Source organism: Triticum urartu, chromosome 1A (genome assembly GCF_056163025.1).
Source record: "Triticum urartu cultivar PI428250 chromosome 1A, HENAU_Tu73, whole genome shotgun sequence".
NCBI classification, from domain to species: domain Eukaryota; kingdom Viridiplantae; phylum Streptophyta; class Magnoliopsida; order Poales; family Poaceae; genus Triticum; species Triticum urartu.
Genome location: NC_141873.1, coordinates 548,695,697 through 548,719,602, shown reverse-complemented (window position 1 = coordinate 548,719,602; position 23,906 = coordinate 548,695,697). Strand labels below are relative to the sequence as shown.

The 23,906-nt window shown below is 45.2% G+C and overlaps 1 protein-coding gene across 1 annotated transcript; it reads left to right on the top strand.

Moving 5' to 3' along the window:
* The first annotated feature begins 16,970 nt into the window (after window positions 1-16,970).
* LOC147992547 (uncharacterized) lies at window positions 16,971-22,200 on the top strand. The gene is made up of 3 exons (XM_087539062.1): window positions 16,971-17,030; window positions 17,621-18,055; window positions 21,946-22,200. Exons 1-3 carry the CDS (start codon window positions 16,971-16,973, stop codon window positions 22,198-22,200), a joined length of 750 nt encoding a protein of 249 aa, XP_087395188.1.
* Window positions 22,201-23,906: the final 1,706 nt, after the last annotated feature.

Here is a 23,906-nt window from a genome sequence, read left to right as displayed (position 1 = left end):
GCAAGGTCTCCAATAGAGACTGGAGAATAGAAAGCAATTTGAACATTACAATCTGGTTGATCTTGCTGAGCAGATGAATAAATCGTTGATTCGCTATGCAAACCAATCAACGGGGTTTTGCTAGTGTGTACATAACAGGTACAAACGTTCAACAGGCTCAGTAATACTTCTGCTAACAAGTGTCATGTTCCCTAAAACAAGTCATATTTTGATATTATCAAATAAAAGATAATATTGTGAATTCTTTGTGAAAAAAATATAAGCATCTGGTTAAGTAGTGGTGCTTGTCATTAAACTTAAATATATGTCCCTCGCAAAAAAATGAAATATATGTGCAAACAATAATGCTATCCATGTCATTTGCTAATTCCATTTCTTCATTTTGTCTTTTTGGAAATGATATTTTTAGTAATTTTTTACAATATACATTGGCCGGCCTCTGCATCTAGGATTCACACCACCAGAAGCTTATTACAGCCATACAAAATGGGGATAAACAACCCCAAAACAAGTCGATAATATAAAGAAGACACAAAAATTCAAGAAGGCATGTCATTAGTTCGGTGCGTAGGCTAGCGTCACAACTCTAAATTTGTGGTAGTGGTGCACAACACACCTCATTTCTGTCACAAGTTTGTCAAATGCGGCTGATAGTATGTGGTCTTGTTTAATATTTCTTCACATATTATTAGAGGGAGAATGAAATTGAGTGGATGACCCATGTCTCTCAGACTCACATTTCAAGATAAATCTAGCTAAATGTAACATGCGGTTGCTACGAACAACGAACATAGCATGTGGAGAGGGCTCTTTTTTTTACGGATGTTAGGAGTATAATTATGTTAAAGTTAAAGATAAGAAGATAGAGGTAGTTTAGGTTTAAACCACGTGTAATTTGTCTTGTACTTCAAATCTCTCTTCCTCACATTACACCTTTTTTGCGAGTGAAATAATGCATTACTCAACTCATAGTGTTCATAAAATCAGTCATAGCTAGCTGTACTGCTTCTACTAGGCCAAAACCAATCCAAGTCATAGTTTTGCCTTCACTACGAGCAAACTTAGCTAAACTAACACTGACCTTATTTTCGTTGCGATTTACATGAGTATCACCCAAGTCACCCGTGGGGACGACGTGAGGGCCTCGTGCAAGTTTTATTTTCTGTTTGTGCCTTCATGGTCTATAGGTTGTGTTGTGGACATTGGTCCATTTGGAGGTTCTCTTGCTCTCAGCATTCCCCCGTTTTCTTCATCTCCTTCTCTGAAACCGAATCATGGTGATGATTGATCAACCTCCAACCTTTTTAAACCCCCAACCTTCTCCATACCGCATGAATCTAGCTACTAGCATGAACGAACGTGCAAGCTGAAATTCCTCATGGCCGGGTCCCATGCTTATGATTAATGGGAATATATGACGCCATATTGCTGAAACTTGATGGACATGAGCGAAATGTCCCAAAGTGAAGCGGCAAGAGATGAAATCATCTGCCCCACACCTAGCATGTGTTGGGGGCATTATGGAATTATTGAGTAGGTAGGATCTGTCGATGTGAACCTTTTAAATTAGGTTGATTTGGTTTCGATTATCGTCCAACCATAATGCATTTTTTTACATACACCATTTAGTTGTTCAGCATTGGCATTACAATCTGGTTGCATCATAATATCTATTATTAACTATATGGATTTTGTTGTTCTGGATGTTTACTTCTTTAAGAAGAGATATTTGCTACTAGTAGTTGTATGGTTAGTATAATTTCATTTTTAGAATTAATACCCGGTATTAGTGTACGACACTTGCTCATTGACCTTTTGACTTGTCATTTCTCCATGTTTTGATGCCAGTCCACACTAGTGCTAATTTTTCTGCATATGGTTTTACCTTTCTCTGCCCTAACTTTGGCTTTAGATTTCCTAGCTTTCTTTGGCAATGCAAACCTGAACGAACACGAGTAGAAAACAGGGCTTTGGTTCGGGCATGGCAAGCCCATTAGTCCCGGTTCAGCCACGAACCGGGACCCATGGGGGCATTCGACCTGGTTCGTGAGCCCAGGGGGGCGGCCGGGGCCTCGTGGGCATTGGTCCTGGTTCGTGTGGACCCATTTGTCCCAGTTCTAGGAACGAACCGGGACCAATGGGCATCACTCCTGGCCCACAACCATTGGTCCCGGTTCTTGGCTTGAATCGGGACAGATGGTTGGGCTTTAGTCCCGGTTTCAGCCACGAACCGGGACAAATGAGCTGCCTATATATACCTTTTCACCCTACATGAAGAAGAAAAAAAAGAGGAGAAGAAGAAAAAATAGAGTCTATCTTTTCTTTTTCTCCTCTATTCCTTCTTCTTCTCCTTTTTTTTCTTCATCTCCTCTTTTTTTATCTTCTACTTCCTCTTCTTAATTTTTATCGGGAACTCTGTTCCAAAATAACTTCGACATGATGGGCGGTCGATATATATACCCCCTCTCGACCGTGATAACTTATACAACGGGAGCACCCCCCGGCCCTCTCGCTCGACCAAAACTCTCGAGGACACCCAAACCCTAGAAAAAACAATGTCGGTCTCCTACCCCCTCCCGCCGTGCCCCTACCCGACAAACTCTCTCAAGGTCACCCAAATTTACCAAGTTAAAAGAGCGTTGTCGTCGAGGCCACCCCATACCCTTGAAGCGTTGTCGAGGCCACCCCAAACCCTTGAAGCATTGCCGAGGCCACCCCAAACCCTAGAGAAGCAGCGTCGAGGCAACTAATATGATTCCTTATTGTGATTAGCTAGCTAGTTCTACGTTTGCCACTAATATATCCATCTGTCATGTTTGAATAATAATTGCCATGTTGTAAATATTTCCAGAAACTATGGAGCACCCCCGAGACGAAGCAACAGAAGCGGTGTTGGGGGGCATAATCGCACAAGGAAGTGATGCCGTCTTGTCATTTCTCAATGACACCGATGGTCTGGAAGGACAGGGTGAAGAAGCAGGCTATGATTATGATGGCTCCGGTGACCCAATGCCCGTGCAAGAAGGAGACTGTGATGACGGCTCCGGTGACCCAATGCCGGTGCAAGGAGACCGTGATGACGGCTCCGGTGACCCAATGCCGGTGCAAGAAGGAGACTGTGATGACGGCTCCAGTGACCGAACCGAGTTCGGCCAGGTATATATATTAGTTAAGCCTATGCTGACTAGCTAATTGATGCATTCATTCTTTTGGTATGTGTACACATATTAATTAACTCTCATCTTTCTTCTTTTTTCTAGCCCTACGGATCGAGCACAACTTCGGTAAAGAGACGAGGCCCGAAGAAAAAGTTGCGCTCGGAGGAAAGGTTTGAGATCACAGCATTTGCGCGTGATGGCATGCCGATTGAACCCATCCGGACAAAGGAAGCATTTGCTGCTCAGTGTGGGGTTCTTGTTAGGGACAAGATCCCGATCAGTATCCACCAATGGTTAAAGCCTAAGAATGAAGACCCTGAGGTGTCTTATGTCTCCGATATGCAGAAAGATGATCTTTGGACCGCGCTTAAGGCAAATTTCACCCTACCGCCAGAGGAGGATCCGGAGAAGCCAGTTAAAGAGCAATTGATCAAGTCTCATGCTCTTACGAAGATGGCAGAACTATTCAGGAGGTGGAAGAATGAGCTGAAAACATCGTTTGTCGACAAAGAAAAGACACCAGAATTCACCGGCCGGTATGAGAAGATCAGACATCACTGGCCCGCATTTGTGGCCCACAAGACATCGGACAAGAGTAAGAAGATGTCAGTGGCAAACAAGAAAAATGTTGCGAAGAAGAAGCATCGCCATCGCACGGGGTCAGATGACTACCTCAAAGCCCGGCCGTTGTGGGCCAAGGCTGAGAATGACCTGATTGATAAAGGGGTCGAACCAGAGACATTGAACTGGCCAGACCGTTGCCGGACTTGGTTCTTCGGGGTTGGCGGATCCTTGGACCCTGTATCAGGGAAGTGCGTTTGGACGGACGAGCAACTGAGAATACCCGTCACGAGGCTTCAGGAGTATATTGAGGCAGAGCAGCAAGGGACGTTCGTTCTAGACAGAGAGAACAACGAGCTCACAATGGCCCTCGGGAATCCTGAGCACCCTAGACGGACACGAGGCACGCCAGGCTCCGTTTCGTGGAAGGCTGGTTTTCCAGACGCACGGGGTTACAAATGCCAGGAGAGGAGGAAAAAAGTTGAGCATACCCAACTGCAAGCGCTGCACGTAAGGGTACAAACGATAGAGGAACGAGAAGCAAATCGCAGCAAACGACCTGCCGAAGCTTTCCCTGAAGCTACCCCACCATCTCAGCGGAGAAGCAGTGTGGCTTCCACCGAGCAGCTTCAGCTGGAGCTTGTCTTCACGGCTCCTGCTAGCTACCCCGTGGATGCTATCACAGAGTCTCAACATTGCCACCTTATGACGCAATGGATGAAATTCAAAGTCAAGGCAGTTGTTGGCTCTGTTTTACCTACTGAACCTGGCGCAACCTACCATTGTCGGCCGATTCCAGAGTGATGTGCTAGGGTGATGGTGGATGAAATAACGAACGGATTTGAGGACCTCGAGCTCGACCACCCTACCGGTGAAGGGGAGACTCGGCTGGGTTCTTCTCTGAAGACTCCATGCCTATGGCGGAAGGAGCTCATCAACCTTCCGAACTGGACGCCTCCGCCTCCTCCTCCTCCGGCGAGTCAGGGCACTCCGCCTCCTCCGGCGAGTGGTCAGGGCACTCAGCCTCCTTCTCCGGCGTGTGGCGGCACTCCGCCTCCTTCTCCGCCTGCGGCGCCAGCGCGCCCGAGCAGCCAGCCTCCTCCTTCTCCGCCTCGCCAGCAAGGGCGGAAGAGACCCGCCGCCGCTACGGCTGCTCTGGCACGTCGTAGTCCTTCTCCTCTGCCTCGTAAGCAAGCACGAAAGAAGACAGCCGCAGCCGCTCCGTCTGCTCCAGCATCTAGCAGTACAGCCAGAGGCAGGAGGCAATACAGACTCGGTCCTTCTCTGAAGACTCCAAAGAAGTTACCATGCGAGAGGAGCCAGGACGAAGATCGTGCGGGCCGAAGTGAAGAACTTTTTTGAAGGGGTGAAAGCAAAGAAACATCCACCTCCGGAGGAGAAGGTAGATCCGGTGAAAGCGAAGCACACTCTGGCTGCCCTGACGAAACCACCAAAGTCTCCGCCGAAAGGCAACTGTGAGCGCATTATTGAAAGGTCATTTATCGAAGCGGGGCGATCAGGAAGTACTATCAGTGATCAAAGGTTAAAAGAACAACGAGCTGGGAAAAAAATTGCCCAGCTCGGAGAACAAGCGAACCAATCGCTCCCCCTGCTCAAGGTGTCTAGCGATATCGTTGCTAATGATCCGAGGATGGTGTCCGGTGATCTCAGAGATTACCTGCCCGACGATGTACATTATGATTTCTTGGAGGTGGACGAACACAGATACGTGTACGGGAAGCCTCTCGTCAAAGATAAAAGATCTCTAACAACGATGATGCGAAGATTCCATGATTGATACATGAAAACCTGCAGAGAGTCTGGGGGGATGAATATTTTGACGCTGAGAGTTAAAGAGGAGCATGACCTCATTGGAATTGAACTGTTGAATGTTCCATTTGAGGAGTTCTTCCAGTTTTTCAATCAACATGCCCTCGATAAATTAACGGTCACTTGCTACTGTCTGTAAGTACTACTTCTGTCATTAAGTCTCTATATATAGGTCAGTTCTTTCATTGCATGTATTTATAATTATCCTCACTATATTATGCAGATTGAAGATCGCCGAATTGAAGAAAAGACAAATCGGTAATATTGGGTTCATTAACACAAATCTCATAGATGCATATACGGTTGAATTTAAGGCCGGAGAGACCGAGGCCATCTTGCTATGATCGTTGGTAATAAATGAAAACAAAGATATAATATTCTTTCCTTACAACTTCAAGTGAGTGTTATTGTCTTGTGCATATTCGGTTTCCCTTATTAGTCCAGGTTATAGTAATGTAATTGATGAGTTATGCATGCGTGCGCAGGTTCCACTATATTCTCCTAGAGATTAAGCTTGAGCATGGACTAGTAACCGTCTTAGACTCGAGACGAGAAAATCCTGAGGAGTATGCGGACATGACTGAAATGCTCGAGAAGTAAGTTAAATCGATCATTATCGCATCATATCGGCAACTTTGTTCATTTCCTGATATCAAGTGATTGTTTTCTTTGTCTGGCAGGGTTTGGACAAAATTCACCTCAAAAGCTCCGGGACTGCTGAAGAAGTTGTCATTTAGACATCCGAAAATAAGTACTACTAGCATGTTCCGCGCATCTCCTAGTGATTCAAGTGCTAATTTCATCATTACCATTTATAGCATGCTTGCTTATCAGTTTGATTGACCTCTATTTTTTGTGGCAAGAAGCCGGGAATAATTACCGTGGATACTACGTTTATGAGTCTATCCGCCACACGACCTGTGAGCGGGGCTACTCTGACAAACAATATGAAGTGTGTAAATAATAATATTCACAATTTTATTTTATTACCATCATTTGTGTTGAGTTTCATTTATTCATATATGTGTGTGTGTGTGTATTGACCCCCTTCTTCAAATTAGATGTTTCGGATGCGGGATGAACTCCTACCACCAGATCGTATGCGAGCAATTCAAGAGGAATTGACAGCATTCTTTCTTGACCACGTGATCGCTAAAGACGAAGAATACCATGTGAACTTTGACTTCATATATAATTAGGAGATTATATTGTAAGAGATAATTATGTTGTATATATGTAGCCAGTAGCATCGGATAGATATACGAGAACTTGTTGTTCGACCAATCTCTCGGAGAAGGAGAGGTGGTCGATATCACTTCTCTCTGTATGCATATGTTCATGACGATCTACTGTTTCCTTCATTTGCTTACTAGCTAGCGTGTCGAGTCCTCTCTATACGTATAATATGTAGCATACATCGACCAAGCACGGAGATAAGAGAGGACACTTCTCTCTATTAATTAGCTAGATAACACAATATATGAAACACCTAAATTAACCCCCCTAAACCACCCCTTTTCAAAAAAACTCAGTTGCTGACGCGTGGACGCCTATTCCTCCCGGTTGGTGCCACCAACCGGGACCAAATGGCCTCCTGCCTGGGCTCGCCGCGCGGGCCACGTGGAGGCCCATCTGTCCTGGTTCATGTAAGAATCAAGACTAAAGGCCTAGGGCATTAGTAACGACACTTTAGTCCCGGTTCAACAACCGGGACAAATGACCCTTTTTCTACTAGTGGAAGGGTGGCATTGGCAAACGAGCCTCACTACAATCCCATATCCAACAAGGTTGCAAGCAAAATAGCGAAGTCATATGTTGGTAACTCGACTGTAAGACGCCATGTAATCCTGCTTTGAAAAATAAAGAACGTTGGATGAGCATTAGAATGTTGGACATGTCAAATTTTAAAATGTGAGGATTAAGAAGCTTTGTAATGAAAAGAAAAGAAGAGGAGTGTCTTATCAAAAGATCATGTACACAAGGTTGGATGTTTATAAGAATATGAATTTGCTCTAGAAGATATCAAGATTTACAACAATGATCCGCAAAAGAAAATTGGTCAATGATACATTTTCATTTTGATGGTTTCGTATTAAAACAATGTATAATATCTAACAACAGAACTTTTTAGGTTCAGTAGGGCCATTCGATCTATGAAACCATTTTATTGTGGATTTGAAAAACTAGAAACACTTTCATTTATGCCGATACTCACTTGCTGGACGATTTTAATATTGGCCATACGTTATTCTGAAAGTAATATGGAGCTTACTTAATTAGATGCCATCGATATGGTAAAGATAAAGTTTGGTTTATGACAGCTGACACTTACGAAATGATTATAATACCGATTGTACCTGGTTATGGAAGTAATATGAAAATTACCTAGAGGCATGATGTGTCTATATTGATACTCTCTCCTTCCATCTATATAGGGCCTAATTCATTTTTCAAGACCGCGTCTGACTATTGACAAGATTAATAGTACATGACATGCATAATGTGAAAATTATATCATTGAAAGTTCCTGTCACATACAAATTTGACGATGTGCTTCGTGTAACTTGCATGTCATATATTATTGCTCTAACATTTGGTCAAACTTAGCCTCAAAAAATGTATTAGGCCCTATATAGATGGAAGGAGGGAGTATATTGCATCTAGAGACAGATTTTTTTTCTTATACCTTCCTCAGTTATCTCAAAACTAAATCCACTACTAGTAGAACACCCGTGCGTTACTACGGACTATAATGCATATAATGAATCAAACAAATATTTAAGGTCATTTCCAAGGTTGAGGCTCATTTCTTCCTCATACGTCCGTGCATGTTCGGAGATCAAACGGACGCCCAACAGGCTTCCCGAAATTTAACCGTCTGGATAGTCCGGACTCGCTCAAATCCAAACAGAAATATGGTTCTTCGTACTATCCTCCATGCTATTTTCAACACATGGGCCCAACACAAAAGCCCACCCCATGATGCACCCTTCCTTTTTCCTGCCGGACCCTCCCCTTCTTGCTCAATTTCTCGCCGTAGCAGGACATTTCTTGCTGGAGCCCTCTCCCTTAAAATCAGATGACGCCACCACACCATCACTATGGCGCCCTCTCTCCTTCACATCATACCTCCCCACGGACCGCCAAGGAGGAATCCCCCGTACATTTTATAGCAGGATATAAAGAATTTACATAAATATATGAAGTAGGTACTCATCTATTTTGTATCAAGATAGAAGTGTGTACTTGATGAAGTTGTATGTTAATTTTTGTGCCAAAATACAAATGGAACATTTCATATGAAGTTTCTCAATCCAAGTCTTGGCATGTTCAAAAATCATGGGTTTGCTAGCTGAGTGTACCACGTGGTGTGCAACTACGAGGCGCCAATGATGACTTCGTCAATCGCAACTACGAAGCGCCTATGGATCAAACAGTGTATAAACTATATATTATGTAGGGGAAGACGCATGCTCACCAATTGCATGTGTTGCGACGGCCTTTAATGGCAACTGATCCACCATCTATGTAAAGACTTGCAACCTGCTAAGAAACAACATCACTCAGACTTAATCTTAACAACCTAAGAACATACTAAAAAATGGTATTCCGTCTATTTTTGTATATAAGGCCACAAACCGATATTACAGGTACCAACATAGAAACTAATGGCCACTTAAGTCAATATTGCAAACTAGGCTTTTCTCATTACTTGACGTGTTAATTAATGCATATTTTTCTCTTCAACGCACAACAAGACAACTCTCTCACTCCTCGTTGGTTGATTAATTCGGTGCATTCAAACCAACCTTCTCACCCCCGCATGCATGCATGGGGTATTAATGCCCTCGGTTGCTAGTATGAGGCAAACCTCATCAATTTTATCTCGGTTGGTGTTAGTGGCTTTGTATAAATGCAAATTGTAATTTTAATAGTGACCTTGTATACAAAAATGAAGGGAGTACCAGGCTACATCCTTTAGTTTTCCTAACATGGAAAATTGAATGGATTATATAGCACTTCATAAAAAGGCCTGCAGCCACGGTTGGGGCCTCCATTTCCTAGGCACAACTCATGGAAGGACGTGCTATCAGCACTGGACTCGCTGATGGCCAGGACCACGTAGCTGCCAAACAGGTGCCCTGGAAGCCAGATTTCGGCGGCATTGAGTTCGAGTTCGATCCCGTCCAGCTTCCAATTGCTTGCGAGCATCCGCACCAGCAGGTGCACGGCCCTCCATCTTTGTTTTGCGTGCATCGCGTCGAACATCCCATGTTGCATCCGCTCGACCCAAGTCATCGCCGCCGCGCACCCAAGTCGATGTGGCTTCTGAGTACCGCCCCACGCCCGCTGAGTTTGCCAACCCCAAGGTGGCGGCTGGCAGGGAAAGCGAGGAAGGAGAGCGGGACGGAGTGACCCGAGGACGGCGTGCTGGGAGGTAAGTGGGGGTCGGAGCGGCAGGAGGCGTGGCTGGTCGAAGAGCAACCATGCGGTGGCGACGCAATGAACCATAGCAGGTACTCCCTCCGTCCGGAAATCCTTGTCATCAAAATGGATAAAAAGGGATGTATCTAGAACTAAAATATGTCTAGATACATCCCCTTTTGATGACAAGTATTTCCGGACGGAGGGAGTACGAGGGTAACTGGGAAGAGGAGTGGCTCGCACGAGGAGGGGGTGAGCAGCTCGCTGCTCGAATATACGAAAGTTCAGGTTTTTTGGGTATGGAAAGTTCGCTGAGTAAAAAATTGGTGGATTGGTGAAGGAAAATCAGTGGCGGAGATCGACAAAAGAAAATCCATGGGAGGGGGATCGAGGGGGTCCTGTCGATCGATCGTGAGGGTAGTAACGAAGGAAGAAATGACCTATGTATTGCCCTTTTAAGAGTAGAGATGCCGAGCTCAAAATAATAGGTTAGTGATAAATAAAAAAACATAAAAAAGAAACCAAAAAATGAAACTTTGAAATTTTTGAAAAACGCGTGCAGGCATCAAATGGGCCAGCCAACTTTGATTATAGTTGATTTTTTTGGCAAGATTTGATTCCATTTGGGTATGAGTAGTGGAAGGCAAGGAAAGTTTGGATTTAGTTGAGATTTTCTTAAGATTTGATTTGAATGAGCCAATACATGATGTTGGTTTATTAAGTGCCAATTCGATTGATATTTTCTTAAGATTTGATTTGAATGAGTTAATGCATGATGTTATTTTGCGAAAGTGTCGATTAATTTGAACGAATTAATGTATGATGTTGTTTTTGTTAATTGCCAATTTGATTCAGCTTTTCTTAAGAGTTGATGAGTTAATGCATGACATTGTTTTGGGAAATTGTCGATTTGATTTAGTTAATGCAAGCGTCAAACAGGCGGGCCCAAATTGCTTGCGCTGGAGCGAAATGTCTCTTGTAAGACGCTCACAGGCAAAATATTGGGTTTTGAAAGTGAGGCCAGACTATCAACTCCCCTTTAGGAGTAGAGATGTTCAATTCTGCAAGTGATTGAGGAGCTCATTATAAATGTGTTCGGGGTTAAGTTATTATGTCAAAGGAATGTTTAAAATATTTTTTGGGGATATACCATGTATTCTCTTACATGGGTGGATTGGTATGGTTTATCTGCATTTCATTTCTATCATATTTTTTTGCAACAACTTTGAAAATTTTAATGCACGCATTGGTGGAGCGGGCCCCTCAGTCCTCATACACCCATTGGTTAGCTATAGAGTTTATTTGGAAGAGTGGAATCCCTCCACCAACTAATGAGAAGGGTGTTTGATTAGTTGCTATACAAATTGATGTCGAATAAGCTCGGGTGCCTGAAGAATGCGAGTTTATTTCGACTCAAAAGTAGTGTTTGTAGCTACGGTATATAACTGGTGTGAAGACCAATGGATCAAAAAAGGGGGTATCCTTTTGGCCACACAAATGAAAGTTGACAACTGAGTTATGTGTAACCCTATTAGTGTGTTAGACTTGATTCATCTTTTAAAAAAATGCATGTTGATCATTGTGCTTTATGTTAAACTTCTAACTCATGTGACATTGTTGGGTTACCATGAACCTTAATTATTAAAGGATACTCTACGCTCTAAATTATTTTCATTTGTGTCTTGCTAGATTAGGTAATTGTGATGGGCAGCTAAACTGGCTCACATAGGTGTGTTTACTGGATATTGTTAGTACAATGCCAAAGTATTGGCGCGCGGTAGGATAAAATTCTCCTATTAAGCATTGCTATCGGTGTTTTATTCACTTCTTCGTCTACAAAAGTTCAGCAAATCATTCTGGTTCCAAGAAGTCTTGGAATCACGGAGCAATCAATTGTCACATGGAGGAACCATAATTGTTTGTGGTGCATGTGCTGAAGTTGAATCAACACTAGGTTTTCATATCACGAGAGATCGCCTCTTCACAACTTGTATTGTCTAAATTTTCTTTTTATTAGCTATCTTTTCTGCTTTATAGTTTAATGTTGTGATGCCACGGCCAACTCACAATTATTCATCTAGATTTGGAATTCCGATTCTCCAAAAAATGAAGATGGCCTCCACCTCAAAATGCATTGGACTCAGCGCATGGTCGCATGCCATATTTGCACAACAAAGCTCAATTTTAGAAATCACCCAAAATAGAGAGGTCGAAATCCGGCGCTTTACTCATGCACCACAACCGAAAATTAGGGGGGGGGGGGGGGGGGGGCATGGAAGCACACTAGACAAAACAGTTACAACCTAAGCGACGCAGGTGCATTTACGCCTATTGTGTTTGTTAATTGCAAGATAATTATTTCTCAAAACATTGAAACAGATCATACAAGTTTCACTTCTTCCCTGACACCAGAAATTCATGTAGTCCAACTTAAAGTACGTATAGTCCAGCTTAAAGTGTGTCTAGCTAGAACATATGTAATGATCTGGAAAATTAAGCATTTAACAAGTAGCCACCAGACAACCTCATAAATATTGTAGCAATTCACAGGAGATTCAAATTAATTTTAACCATGCGCCATGCATCCAGCACGTGGTGCCATGCAACCTCCATCACATCCAGAATGCCTGCACCTGAAAACCCTCATTATATTTGGGAAAGAGGTAGCAGCGGTTAGGCCTATGCGCGGTGGTTCTAAGCTCGCCGTTTTTACCGTACTTGAGCTGAAACATCGACAAACGGATCATGCACTTGCTACCGGTGCTGGTGGAGCGCCTCCCCTTAAATCTTTCTTGAGGCACAACCTCGACGAGACATTTGGTACTGTCACCCATGTACACAAGACTAGCTGGGACGTGCCTATCCCTGTATAGCCTCATGGCCTCCGCATGAGGATCGAACAACCTCTCCATGCATAACTTCCAGGCCGACTGCGCGGGGCTCTCGTTGGGACAAATGGCGTCGCACGAGGAGATGTAGCCATCTGGGTCTCCATGCGCCTTGTGGAGCCCAGCCCATGCATCGAGCTCCTTGTCGTAGTGGACTTGGCCGAAAAAGGGTAGACCCCACTCGCAATGGCCCGTCCACTTGCCGCTCTCGATGTCGTAGGAGTAGGTGCTGGAGGGGATTCCCTCGCCGAAGTGGCCCAAGGCACCATTGCCAGCGCTCACCTGTGCGTTCGGTTTATTCGGTTTACATGGTTCGATTTATACGGTTTTTCAGTTTGTATGGTATTAATACTTCGGTAAATATGGTATGAAATTAAAATACAGTTCGGTTCGGTATATACCTAATTATTTCGGTATGGTTTCGATATATACCATAAAAACCAAAGTTGACGCGAATTTGAAAATGACGTAATAATAATTAGCAAATTTATGACTCAAAACACATACTATTCTACACAAATAGTATATGACTATATATATAAGTATATATGCATGCATTGATTCATCTGTTGATGGTTATGAACGTGCTTAGCATTTTAAAATAGAAAAATGACTATGTTACAAGAAAAAATTACGTGCTTAATAGTGCATTTGACTCATGTACAAGAAAAATAACAACTTGTATGGTTGTTCATCTCAAGAAATATAAATTTATTTTTTACTTTGGTTTATTCGTTTAACCATTCGGTTTTCCGGTATATACCATAAAAACCAAGTTCAAATCGGTATGAAAAGTTCATACCATACCGAAACCAGAAACCATAAAATTGATTCGGTTCGGTTTATTTTCGGTATAGTTTTTCGGTTCGGTTTTTAAATGCACAGAGTGAGTCAGCGCCCTCGCTCCAGGGGTCCGAGGCTCCACCACCCTCCACCGATACAAATAGTGTGCGCCCTCCTCCCTCCGGTTGCACTGCGATCGACAATATTTGGTACACGTTGAAAGGGAGTGTCGATGGGATGCTACTCCATGACCAGTGGTCTCTGTTCCCCCACCAGTAGGCCTCCCTGTCCGTCGGCGGAGGCACATCTTCGAGGCGATGCATGCATCCTTTGTAGGAACCCTCCTGATCATCCAAGTTACCAACGAAGGTGTACAGGTTGTTTCCGGCTACCGCCGCGTGGATCCAGTGACCATGCAATGGTTTCGGAAGATCACGGATGATAGACACCCCCGTTGTCTCGGTGTCGTAAGCGAGGGTGACGCAACCTTTCCCCGGGGAGCTTAGATTTCCGGTGGCGATGATGTTGCTGCCAACGGCGGCGAAGCTCCAGTAATTAGTTTGTTCGCTTGATTGGCGGTGGACCGGAGGCGCAGGGCCAAGTCGCCGCCGTCCGAGCCGTCGTGCAGGTCCAGCTTGTGGATGCTGAAGCCCTTCTTCCAGTCGTCGAGCACCAGGTACAGATGCCCCTTCCTGTAGCCTGGGGACGTGCGGCCATATCGGTGAGCAGAGGTAGGTGTCACGACCTTGGCCTCCGAGCAGCGATCAATGTCGCTGCCCGTCGTCTCGTCCTCGGACGACATGTAGCTCCGGGACGGGATCCCGTCCGCGCGGCGGCCGGACCGGGGCAGGCGGCGGCACTCGTGGCGTCGGGAGAGGAGATGGCGAGGGTACCGCCCAGCGAGGAACGGCCGCAGCATCGTGCCTGCGGTGCGCGCGCTGGCAGATCAGCGCCGGGGTGTGGTTGCTAGGAGCTGCTAGGGTTGCGTGAGATCGATTCTTCCAGCCGATAGACTTTTTTTTGGCCGATTGACGTGTTGTTCTCCGGTGCGAAACTGCGAATGCTGCGTTACGGATCAGGGATAGCTCTGCTGGTTTTGGGCCTTAATTTGAGTGGAAGCCGACGTGCATGGATGGATTATCATGGGCTCAGTATGGGGCATGGAGTATGATGATTGATGAGCCCAAAACTGAGACATGGCTAGGCCGAACGTGGCATAGCCCAATGCAACCAACAGTGACGGTTGCCTAAAGAAAAACCAACAATGACGGACGCTTTGACGCGGTGTGTAGGCTAGTCACGGTGTCGCGGATGGTAAATAATGCCGGCGAGCTCATCTCATTACGCCACATTGTCACGTAATAAACCTCGCTTGACACATGACATTAGTGAAAGAAAAAAAGGCGTAACTATGCCCCCGAAAAAAAAAAGAGACGTAACTATGCTACGCTGCAGCTCCAGTACCTGCAATAGCATGCAGCCGCTCCGCCATCAAACGGCTAGAAAGAATAATGCTACGGACGTTCGAATTTCAAACGCCATGCCAGCCGGTCCCCATGGGGTGGCTCGTGGACCGCGACCACCCACCGGCGGCCCCAGCCGCACCGCACACGCACCAGATCGCGCGACGCCACATGCCGTACGCACGCGCTCCCACGTCCTTCTGTCTTCAATGAGTTTTAAAAGTTTTACAGTTTTTTTTAAGGATCTTCAAGTTTTAAAAGTCTGAACCGATCCTACTTGGAATGAATGGGCTTGTGCTGCATTTTTTTTCTTGCATGGTGTTGCACTTCATTTTTGAAGGCTCTAGCTAACATTGTGTGCCCTCCCTCCATCCTCGCAAAAAGAGGTATTTCGCTGGTGGTGTATGGAAAATGTTTTGGGGGCAATTTATGTGGCGGGAACATGTCAATTCTACAAGCGGACACGACAGTTGTCATAGCAAAATCCTCCGTTGACATAATTGTCACTAGATCGGGTTCGCGCCGTGGCGCGAGGGTGCCGGTCAGAACGTTAGACAAAACATGTAACAATTTGTCAGTAAGAGCCCAGGAATAGCATGTGTAGACAACCAATTGTGTTAGAAGCAAAACATAATGGGGCAAAAAGGTAAGTTCTTTACCGTTGTTCTTTACATCCCGGCATTATCGCCCATAATTCATCACCTGTGGCCATGACAAGCTCCATCTATGTGGTCATCAGGAAACTCCTAGTGGCCGTGTCTGCATAGATGCAGACAATTTTGGCAGCGCACTCGGGGGATGTGTGTTTGAGGTTAGTCTACTGAGCATGATCTTCAAACTAGTATTGAAGTTGAATCAACACTAGATTTTCATATCACGAGAGATCGCCTCTTCACAACTTGTATTGTCTAAATTTTCTTTTTATTAGCTATCTTTTCTGCTTTATAGTTTAATGTTGTGATGCCACGACCAACTCACAATTATTCATCTAGATTTGGAGATCCGATTCTCCAAAAAATGAAGATGGCCTCCACCTCAAAATGCATTGGACTCAGCGCATGGTCACATGCCATATTTGCACAACAAAGCTCAATTTTAGAAATCACCCAAAATAGAGAGGTCGAAATCCGACGCTTTACTCATGCACCACAACCGAAAATTCAGGGGGGGGCATGGAAGCACACTAGACAAAACAGTTACAACCTAAGCGACGCAGGTGCATTTACGCCAATTGTGTTTGTTAATTGCAAGATAATTATTTCTCAAAACATTGAAACAGATCATACAAGTTTCACTTTTTCCCAGACACCAGAAATTCATGTAGTCCAACTTAAAGTACGTATAGTCCAGCTTAAAGTGTGTCTAGCTAGAACATATGTAATGATCTGGAAAATTAAGCATTTAACAAGCACCCTCCAGACAACCTCATAAATATTGTAGCAATTCACAGGAGATTCAAATTAATTTTAAGAGGTAATAGCACCCCAGGTACCCTAACTTGCACCCAATGTGATGATTCAGTCCCAAAGTTGCGGAACTAGACCAAACCATACCCCAACTTGCATCCAATGTGATGATTTAGTCCCAGGCCAATCACAGCGCGCCAATTGGCTGCCAAGTGGCTGGGCCGGTCAGCGCGCACAGTTTTGCACAAAACCCCCTGCCGTTTGCCTGATTCAACCCGCAGTATAGCACACCTGAATTAAATCTATCGGAGGAATCCACTTCACGTCCGGTCCAGATCCAGCTCCACTCGTTCCCCATCTGCCCCCTTGCCCCCTCAGCTCCAGCATCAGCTTCTCGACGTCGCCAGCAAGCTCGCCGCCGCCGTCCAGCTTACCGCCGCCGTCCAGGTCGCCCCCATGGTATCTTGGAGTGAAGGATCGAGCTCGTCGTCCGACGGCTACTCTGTGACAAGTGAGGTTAGTTCTTGACTATGTCTCTGGCAGTTAGGGATTGAGCAAAAATGGGGAAGGGTGTATGTTCTTGAGTAGCAAAATTTCAGCATAGATGATGCCTGCCTCTTTGCTGACTAGAATATGTTGTAAACAATGTTGTAGGTTCCTGCTCCTGCCACCATTTTCTGCTCTGAGTGGACAGGCCTTGCTCCAGATCTTGCAGCTAGATGTGAACACTAGTGTGTGTGTGTGAAGTTTATGTGCTTTGAATCAGTTGATAGTGGAAGGAGGTATCTTGCTTGTGCACAAAAGGTTAGTAGATCTACCAAACTTGCAATGTGATCTGAATAAGAGTGTGCCATGTAAATGTGGAGGAGTGCATTTTCAGTTAAGAGCATCTAGTTTGTGAACTTAATTGAATCTTTGAGTTAACAACATCTTATTAGTGACCTTAACTGAATTCAAATGAACTAACTGAACTGAACTGAATTTAAATGAAATAACAGAACTTAACTGAATTAGAATGAAATAGCTGAACTTATCTGAATTTAAATTCAGTTAATTGAACTTAACTGAATTCAAATGAACTAACTGAATTCTATCTTATCTGTTAGGAAATACCTAAATGCAAGTTTGTGGAGTGGATTGACCTTGAATGGCCTGCCACTCTGAAGATGAGTTTAGCCAGGGTTTGGGGCATGTATGATGATGAGAACAAGCTAAGGATCAGTGAGAATTTACATCTTGCTGAAGAAAATCTTAGGGTTGTGAGAGAGAAAGAAAAGATTGAAAAAGAATTGAGGTTTTTTAAACTATATTTTGCTAAGATGGTGGCTGACAAGGAGCAGGCAATTACTGAGTTGGGCAATGCAAGACTTGCTGTTTCTGACCTAAAGCAAGAGCTTGAGAAGAAGAAGCTGTCCGATAAATCTAGCACTAGCATTCATCAGTTTGTGAGGGCTAAGGCAGAGAAGAAGAGGGATGAGATGAAGCAACAGATGGACAGCATGAAGGAACAGATGGACAACATGAAGGAAGAGTTGGACAAAGTTGTGTCACAGAGGGATGACCTGAAGAAGGAGAAGAAGAAACTTGAGTACATGATTGGTGATTTATTCAGGCACAAGGAGGAGACCAAGAGCAAGATAAGGAGGGTGAAGGAGATCTTAGATGAATTTGAGTAATTCATTGTTGGTGTAATGCTGCCTTAAGATGGATCTTTTAATTAGTTGTATTCCTTTAGTGAACCTAGTTAATTTCTATGGTAGATTTATGTACTGCACTGAATATGTATGACTGCTCTAAGTTAACTTATTTTGTAGTACTGCCCAAGTTATCTGAATTTATCAGCAATTAATTAGTTGTACTCTTTTTACTGAACCTGGTTGAATTTTTGACAGTGTAACTGAAGATTCAGTAAACTGAATTTCAAGTTCACTGAAGATTCAGTTCATTGCAAATTCAGTTAACTGAATTTGTAGTTACATGGATTATGAGTTTAACCCTAACATAACCTAAGATAACCCTAAGATAAACCTAAGATCCAGTTAGCTACATGTTTATGTTACTGAAGTTATATTCAGTTAACAAAAATTCAGTGCACTGAGGTTTTATGAATTTAAATGTTAAATGCCAATTTAAGCTTGTACACAGAACTGTAAAATAGTACCATATATAGGCCTAACATAAACTAACCAAAATCATAATCATTGTTGTTGCTCTACTTATATAGAGCACACCTACAGAAGGCATATAGAAGTTTTGCATCATAAGTGGAACACCATGGCAACATAGTACCAGATTACAGCAACAATGGAAATAAAACATCACTGTAACAGAGCATTGTAACTGACTTTTTGACAGTGTTAAAAGTTAACTTAACAGAACATTTCTAACAGCAGAAGCAACAGCAAATCAAAGCAGCATAACAATATAGGGATTGCAAAGCAGCATAACTATATAGATAGCATCCATGATAACAACTTAAGTGCCTAACCATGGCAGCAAAGTTCAGACAATATAGCAGCAGTTCTACCATAGCATTCCACATTAGAATTAATGTATGTGCTCTGCTTATATAGAGCACACCTACCTTGACTAAGCCAAAATATCAATAACTTATATGCTGAAATTTTGCTACTCAGCATACCTAACTACTACTGCATCATCTTCAGCATGTCCAGCATCTTCAGCATCTTCAGTTCTTCATTTGCTTCAGGCGCTCCGAGCGGCGCACCTCCCCTCCAAATGGCCTCTTCTTCGTCTTCTCCGGCTCCTGTGCTACCGCCGCCACCTTCTCCTCTTTTGCGTCAGCCACCACCTCCTGCTTGACGATGTCAGGCACATCTGGGAGCACCTCCACGTCAATCGGGAGGTCTCTGTCGCCCTCCTTGGCATTGTGGACAGGCGCGAGCATTTGGATCTCCTCCTCCTCCTCTTCTTCATCGTCTGACAGGACAACGACCGACACGTCGACATCGTAAGACGAGGCATACGAGTCAGAGGAGTCTGAATCCCCTCTGTAGCCCGAGTCATTGTCGGAGTCCACCTTGCAGTACGAGTCGGACGACAGAGAGACGTCTTCATCGTCGATGTGGACGAGGGGCACCGGCGCAGGCAGGGCCAGAACCACATTGTGGATGCGCTGCATCCTCGACCAGACGCGCGTCGGATCCGGCTGTGGCTACGGCGTGGTGGCGGACATGTACATCCACCAACGTGCGCGCTGCCTCGGATCGTCAGAGCGCGTCTCCACCATTGCGAAGCGGAGGATGTTGGCCGGAGGGGTACCTGGGCCGTCCACGAGAGCCCGCCTCTTCTCGTCGTCGGTCATCGCGTCGATGAGGCCCCGCGCGTGGTTCCGAAGCATGTCGACGCTGGGGAACCATCGGCCTATCTCCTGGAGCTCCGCGCGTGCGACCTCATCGTCGCCTGCCAGCTCGTCGACCATCCTCTACCAAGCAGGGTGGTTGTCCATGGCGTCGGCGGCGGCGGCGAGATGGCCGGCGAGGGTTTTCTTGTGGTGGAGTGAGAGGTGGGGAGCGTAGAGCCCGAGGCGTCGTGAAACGGAAGTGGTGAGTGGGGGCGGTGGCTGGTGGCTGGTGGCCTCTTAATACGAGTGGAAGAGCGAATGACACCACTCTGATTAGCACTTAGAGTTTATATCAATATAAGAAGTGTAGCAATGAGCATCTAGCAAGATTACTACTACTAGTGCATTGGCATTGAGCTCAACCTATGAAACAATGGGTCCTGGGTTCGATACCCAGGACAAACAATTCTTTTTGAAAATTATTTTTAATTAACAACAGCAGTATTAACTCCAAAACATTTTTAATCTTTTTTTCAGTTAACACCACAGAATTGGCGGAGCGACCGAGCTAGTGGAACGGTGGGTCTGCTTAACTATAGTGCGTGGTACTATCTAAACAAATCGCTACTACTATCACACTGGCAATGCAGTTAGATTTGCTATCCATAGGTCCTGGGTTCGATACCCAGGACAAACATTTTTTTAAAAAAGTGTTTTTAATTAACATCAGCAGTATTGACTCCAAAACAATTTTTAAAGTTTTTTTTCAGTCAAAAGCAGCAAAAATCACTTCAGTTAACACCACAGAATTCAGTTAAATTCAATGAACAGGAAAATTCAGATATGTTGCAACATTCAGATGTCTTCCAAGATTCAAATGTCTTCCAGCATTCAGTTAACTCCTAATTATAATATTTAATTACAAAAAGGGCAATGTATGCCATGGTTTGTCATCCAAAAAAGTAGGCAATATATGCCACATTTTGCCACCAAAAATGAGGTAATTTATGCCACAGTTTGACATAACAAAATAACGCCAGTTTATGAGTTACATAAGTATAGGCCTTGTCAAAAAATGGTGGCTGAGAACTGCCACTAGATCAGGCAGCAGGAAAATCATCAGGGGGAGCATTTAGGTCAGGAATATGACTGGCAATGTCATCTCCAAACATCAGCCACCATGCCCTCTCACCTGCTTGGCCTCCTCTTCCTCTCCCATCTTCTGGATTTGCTCCTCTCCCTCTCCCAGATTCTGGATTTGCTCCTCTCCCTCTCCTAGCTTCTGGATTTGCTCATCTCCCTCTCCCAGCACCTGCATTTGCTCATCTCCCTCTCCCAGCACCTGCATTTGCTCCTCTCCCTCTCCCAGCACCTGCACTTGCTCCCTCTCCTGGAGCTGACCCTGCATCTTGCCTTGCACCTCTTCCTGGAGTTGAGACTGCACTTGCTCCCCTTCCTCTTCTTGCATTTGGATGTACCTCTCCTCTGCCTCTCCTTTTCTTTCCTCTTGCAATGTCAGCTACAGTTCTTGCCCTTGTCTGCCTAGCAATATTCATTTCTGTAGTCACCCTGGGTTGTGGTATTTCAGCCCCAGCAGCAGCAACAAATGAAGAGAGCTCAGGCAGTGGGCCATGGACCCTTTGAGGAGGTCTTCTTGCTCTTTCCCTGCTGGCCATGTTAAAAACCATACTAGTTGGTGACTCAGTATGATCCAACCTAGGATCTGGCCTATTTGGAAAGATGTTCTGCAAAGAAAGATGTTCAGATAAGGTCATTTTAGGGAGTTCATGCATTAGAGCCAACTGTGCAAAATGAGATGCAACAGAAGTATACCTGAAGAAATGTTGGATCATCATAGTTATCATCAACAAGCTCTACTCCTTCTGCAATTAGTGATTCCTGCCACCTGTAGTGCCCTTTCCTGTTGTGGTCAGCTCTGCCACAAATTGAGCAGTGCATTGTCACACCTTTTTTGTTCAGATATCTAACACCATTCCTGCTTCTCTTCTCTTCTGGTGTTTTCTTCCTGTTTTTCTTTGGCCTTCCCAACTATTTAGTGAAAACTGGTGGATATACTTTGTCTCCATTCTGTTTCTCCCAATGTTTTGGATCTCTAAGTGGAACCAGAGTGTATCCATATGCTTTCAGATAATTCTCCACAGTGTAGCAGTCATGAACCATTGTCTCTGGATCAATTCTCTCCTCCCTGCAGCATGCTATACTATGGCCACATGGTACTCCAGAGAGCTGCCATCTCCTACAGTCACAAGTGTGCAAGCACAAGTCAACTGTATAACTAGAGTTACCAGACTGAACTCTGAACAATTGTTGGCCAGCTTCAGAGACATGGCAATTAGCAGCAAACTCAGTGTTCTTGTCTAGTTTCTTCTTGATCTTTGGGCATATTCTCTGCCCTGCCCACTTCTCTATGGCCTCTCCCCGTTTACTCACTAGCCTTTGCATGATCTTCTAAAAGATGTATTCCAGCATGGACAACACTGGCATCTCTCTGCCTTCCAGAATGTAGCTGTTAAATACTTCAGAGTTATTGTTCAGCAGAATATCTGTGACACCCGGATAATTAAGCTACAGTGAACCTCTGTTAATGATGCCGCGTCACCTCGATTACGGTTGTTAACCTCACGTTAGTTCAAACCGGTTTAGAATTAAACTTCAAAAAAAGTCGACTGGTGAAAGTTTTGAAGCATTAAAGCTAATATGTTCGGTTTGTGCCAATTAATCCATACTAAAGGTTGGTGAAGAAACCACATTTTTATAAAATGTTTAAATGCACTAAGCTAATTAAAACAGTAGCTAAAACCATTAGTTAAATGCCTTTTGTATTTTTTAAAATACTAAACTATTTTATTTTGGGTTCGAACTTTTTGTGGCATTGTCTAATTTTGGAATGTGAATTATGGGGACAAGTTTCCTATTTTACTATAATTATTTGCTATTTAAGATAAGTACAAACATAACAAATAAAAAGAAACAGAAAAAGAAAAGGGAAAACAAAAAAAGGGGGAAATAGAAACTAACCTAACCTGCTGGGCACTTAGCCCACCTAGCAAAGCTCACGGCCCAGCCCACCCCCAGCTCCTTCAACCTATCTCTACAGGAGGCGGGGGAAGGCGTGGCGGCCATCCACGGCGCCATGGCCGCGGTGGCAGCCATCCGGCGGCTTCCCCTCCGTGGATAAGGTCACACCCGAGCCCCTGGACATAACCCTAGCGCCATTCCCTCTTTCCCTCGCTTGTTCTCTTCGCCGCAAACACACACCCGAAACCACCACGCCATGGCCATCGTAGTTGTCGCGGCCACTGACCTCCACGCCGTCTAGGAATGCGCCAGGAGAATCGCCATCGTCTGCTGCTTCCTCTTCATCCACGACCTCGAGCCCGGAGTCCCTACATCGCGTGGATCGGGCGGCTTCATCGTCCTCGGCCACCGCTGCCTCCGTCGTGGATCCGCGCCACCACACATCCGCGAACCACCCGAGCACGTCTCCGACCCCATCTCGGTGAGCTACGCGGTTCCCACCTTTTTCCCCTTCAACTCCGCCTCCGTGGACCGTCGTCCCCAAGCTCGGCCGTCATTGTCCATGGCCGCGCTCGATTTCTTGCGTACACACGCGCCCGCGCCGCCCCTTGCCGATGTTTGCTGCTCCAACCCCGGCTGCCCCTGCTCACCCGGGCGGCCGCCGGTGCGCGTGACGCCGTGAGCCGCCGTGCCCGCTACTGCCCTGCTTCTTCCCTGCCGGTGCCCGCCTGCTGCCGCGACTGCTTCTGCCCTGCCGCCGCGGTCGCGCGCTGCTCTGCCTACTGCTTCCTGCGGCGCTGCCACTGCCGCTGCTGCTGCCCCGCTATGCTAGCCCGCGTGCGTGCGCGCCGCGCCCTTGCTCGCCTTTTGCTCCTGCTGTTTGCCGATGTTAGTTGTTGCTGCTCCCTGTTCTGCTCGTACTGCTGCTGCTTCTCGCCACTGCTACTTGCTACGCAGCATCGTTGATCCTCGCGTGCTACTACATCCTGGACGCTAGCTACTACTGCTCCTAAATGTTGATGCTTGCAGCGGCTGCTAGGTGATGCTCC